The sequence below is a fragment of the Amblyomma mixtum genome, chromosome 2 (assembly GCF_055824585.1).
Source record: "Amblyomma mixtum isolate Tamu chromosome 2, ASM5582458v1, whole genome shotgun sequence".
Classification (NCBI taxonomy): Eukaryota; Metazoa; Arthropoda; class Arachnida; order Ixodida; family Ixodidae; genus Amblyomma; species Amblyomma mixtum.
This window is the reverse complement of record NC_143013.1, coordinates 55,551,809-55,555,948: the sequence shown is the minus strand read 5'-3', so window position 1 is coordinate 55,555,948 and position 4,140 is coordinate 55,551,809. Positions and strand designations below refer to the sequence as shown.

The 4,140-nt window shown below is 54.1% G+C and overlaps 1 protein-coding gene across 1 annotated transcript; it reads left to right on the top strand.

The window, feature by feature from the left end:
- The first annotated feature begins 960 nt into the window (after nucleotides 1-960).
- LOC149359402 (uncharacterized) lies at nucleotides 961-3,310 on the top strand. Its single transcript, XM_089571617.1, has 2 exons — nucleotides 961-1,066; nucleotides 1,158-3,310. Exon 2 carries the CDS (start codon nucleotides 1,217-1,219, stop codon nucleotides 2,867-2,869), a length of 1,653 nt encoding a protein of 550 aa, XP_089427743.1. The 5' UTR covers nucleotides 961-1,066; nucleotides 1,158-1,216; the 3' UTR covers nucleotides 2,870-3,310.
- The last annotated feature ends 830 nt before the right edge of the window (nucleotides 3,311-4,140 follow it).

The window sequence follows — 4,140 nt, the reverse complement described above, 5'->3', positions numbered from 1 at the left end:
CTCTAATGAAATGCAGTAAACATTTTTTATGGTCAAGTATAAATGCCCTAAGTATAGACCGAACTCAATATTTTTGATCGCGAAAGAATGAGATGAAGTTCAGTAAAGAATCGCCTTGAATCTTTCTCGCAAACAACACAGATTTAAAAAAAACAGCACAGAATAACAAAAAAAAATCGTGAAAGCCGTTCAAGTTTAGAGGCTTGCTTCAGTGTGCCCGACGCTGTGCAATGTTCCTTAGTTTATTGCTAATTGTTTACTTTTTGCTTTTTTTTTTCTGTGTGCACGAGTTTGCGCATGTCTCATCGCATTGTGGTCAGGCGACAGCTGGGTGCGGCGTTCGCTCGGACGTTTCGCTTGAATCCCAGTCCAGGGGCGTTCGGGTCGTTTGGTAACCGTTCTCGCTCAAGCGTCCCGGCTTTTCATTGTTCGAAGTGTTTTGTCTGTACCTTTTATTTCTCCCTGCTCTTTCCAATGTTGCTTTCCTCGCCCCCGTCGTGCAAGAAAAAGGCGCTCCCGTCAGAGCCAGCTGTCTGATCCTGCACGCTGGTTTCTGGATCTCAATGAACACGCAACAGAAAGCAGACTACGGTCTCTCAACTTTTTTTCCCGGTGATTATTTCCGAGTCCCAGCTAGCGGACATTGTCACAAACTGTTTTGTTGTTGTTACTCATTGTTGAACTGATTTAGCTCATCTCTCCTTTTTGTTATGAAGTTGCACCAGGGCATCAGGAAGTGAATTGACTCGCGAGGTTTACATCTGTCGCAAGCAAGCTATGACACACGTCAAAGATATGCAAGCTGATGGATATGGATTTTTACGCCCTCTGTGTCACAGAGGGCATAATGTTGAGACCAGAGGCTAAGATTAATTTTGCGACCAGAGGCTAGAAAGTCTTTCATTGTGAAATTTCCGAATTCTTAGCTCAAGTTGTCCTTTCGGGATTGGCCGCTAGGGGGCCGAGTAGTACAGACGCACCCCACATCGGCTCCGCACAAATACAGCGGAATTCGCCAATCGCCAGCATCATCGGCCCAAATTTCACCATCCACTGATCTACGAATGTGAGTGCCGCACGCCATCAATTTTTGGCCCGCTTAAGCCATTTTTCGGGCACCCACGGCCCTTTCTTTGTGACCTCTTCACCTCAGCTAGGCCTCGCTCCGCTGAGAGCTAGGCCTACTGCGTCGGACGCTTCCGCCACCAACACCATCATGGAGGTGCAGGTGCAGGGAGAGGTTCTTAACCCCCACGACTACGACCCAAGGGACTGGACGCACATTCTTAGTGTGCCTGCCCGCTCCAAGGACGTCCTTTCACCATCCCGAAGCCAGGAGGCCGCAGCCTCTGCTACCGGTGCCCCCAAGTCTGCGCGCCTTGAGAAGTCAGCGCACCTACAAGCAACGCTCACAGCTGCGCAGCGTTCGCGGCAGCAGCCGCCGCTTCCTGCTGCAGACTACAAGGTCGTGTTCAGATCACGAGGCGGGCTGCAGCTGGACCTGCTTCCACCCCGACAACTACGGGAAGCCATCCTTCAAGCGGCGTCCCAGCTACACGAACCAACGCGTACCCAAATCAGCGTACACCCCGTAAACAATACGTGCACCGTAAGCACGCCCATAAAAGCTGACGCGCTTGCCCTGGTTAGCGTAACCAGCATCAAAAACCAAGGCAAGGACTTCGCCGTCGCAGCTTACATAGCCCCGCCAGATGGAGCGGTACGCGGAGTCATCTCCAATGCTTATTGGAATGAGACCCCTACAGAGCTCCTGCAAGACCTGATCACCGGCAACCCAGACGCCCTCATCGTGGACGCCCGCCGAATGGGCTCCACGCGTTCCATCTTAATCACTTTCCGAGCTGGACCTGTCCCACGCGCCGTCCTTTATGGAGGAGCCCTCCACAGGTGCACACCCTATCGATGGCATATAGACGCCTGCACTAACTGCCGCGTCCCTGATCACCGGGCAGACGTGTGTGTCCACCCAAGATCCCATAAGTGCCCCCGCTGTGGGCAGTCCCACCGAAAGGAAGATGTGCCCTCATGCACCCCCAGCTGCATTCTCTGCGGAGGCCCTCATATGACCGGCACCGGGAACTGCAAGGGACGGGGCCGCAAACTAGCGTCCCCGAAGAACGCTCTCTCTCCTCCGGGTACATCGCGGCTTTCCCGCTGCGATCAACCAGGCACAGCCAGCAGACGCAGCTCGACGGCTTCCCGGTCGCCTTCTACAAGCCGGCAGAATGGCAGCAAGAACGCCACGCGTCTCACCTGGGCAGACCGCGTTTCCGGCAAAACCACCCGTCAACCCCCACCACCCCAGTCCTCCCAGGCAGACCCGAGAGACCAGGAACTCAAGGCCTTGCGTGACGAGGTAAGCCGCCTTTCCTCTCTCCTAAGCACCCCCGCCCCCTCCATGCCCCCTCAACCCGCACCCCCTGTCATTAATTCGAGCTCATCATCCACAGACACTTCGAGCACCCCTCCTGCAAAGAAACAGCGCACCACAGACGCCACACCCCCTCTCGTGCCCCCAGAAATACACGCTAAATTAGCAGCACTCGAAGCAAAATTTGACCATAAACTAAAGGAGCTAGACGCCCGCCTCGAGGCCAGATTCAATCACCTTTCCGCCGCCCTCACCGAAAAACTTGAGCAGCGCATGGACGCTATGCTTACCAAGATGATGGAGCTTTTGGAGCATAATCTTACCCATCGCTTCACCCAACTTCAAACCCCCTCCACTCCCCCCATCCTACCACCACAAGCACAAAACACCTTCCCTGAGCCACACATACCAATTGACACCCGTCTTAATACCCTCCTCAATCCAACCACCATCCAATATGGCGGGGGGGAACACTAATTATCTCCCCATTATAACTTGGAACTGCCGCGGCTTCCGGGCAAAGCGCGCACCTCTGCAACTTCTCCTTCCCACCATCACACCCACGCCCCACATACTTCTTCTCCAGGAGACTGCACACCGAGCAACCCTCCCCAGCTACACATCTACACACTCGGATACCACTAACACACCCAGGGCGTCCACACTCATCCACCGCAGCCTCACCTACAAAACTCATCACATTACGTCTGAGACGCCCTGCGTGATCACGGAAATTATACACCACACACATTCACTTCCTTCTATATTTATAGCAAACATATACCACCCCCCGTCCCTGCCGATGGCCCCGCTAGAATCACTTCTGCGAAAGCTACACCATCTAGCAGGGAAACATCCCCTACTCATCGGTGGGGACTTCAACAGTCAGCATACTGACTGGGGATACACAACCACGACACATCGAGGTCGCAGGCTCTGGCTGCTCCTGCAGAACCTCCAACTCACTGTGCACAACACGTTTCAGACGCCTACGCGGATCGGCAACAGTGTCAGCATGGACACCAGTCCGGACCTGACGCTGAGCCGCTGTATCCGCGGCGTTACCTGGAACAGAACACAACATACACTGGGCAGTGATCATTACATTATACAAATCACTGTCCCATACAAACCACCCCGTCACGCAAATATGACACACGAACTCATTAACTGGGATGCCTTTCGCGCTGCACGCACCGCCCTCCCAGACACTCCCATCGCAGACATCGATGCATGGGTGCAATCACTCAAGCATGACGTTCACCACAACACGCGACACATGGAAACTACAACCGAAACACCGACCCTTGACACACGCCTAGCCCACCACTGGGAGGCTTATCACAGCATACTGGAACGCTGGAAAGGCAACAAACACAACAGAACGCTTAAAAAGCGGCTGGCCGCGCTGCAGACACAAATCCAACAGCACTCTGAGGAGCTCTGTCGATCCAACTGGGGACAGATATGTGACGGCATCGCCGGAAACCTGTCCAGCAAACGTGCATGGCAACTCCTCCGACACCTCATTGACCCCACACGCACCAAATCAGCAGCACAGCACCACGTGACACGCCTCACACATGAACACATTGACGATCCCGACACCCTTCTAGACACACTTCAAACCATGTACACATCTCCAGGCGGCCCCATACCTCTACCGCACTACACAGGACAAGCAAATCCAACACTCGACACCGACATCACGAAGACGGAAGTCAGAGCGGCCCTCCTGACTCTCCGCG

Excerpts from the sequence above, each read along its gene's own strand:
- LOC149359402 (XM_089571617.1), top strand. The coding sequence starts at position 1,217 with ATGGAGGTGCAGGTGCAGGGAGAGGTTCTTAACCCCCACGACTACGAC.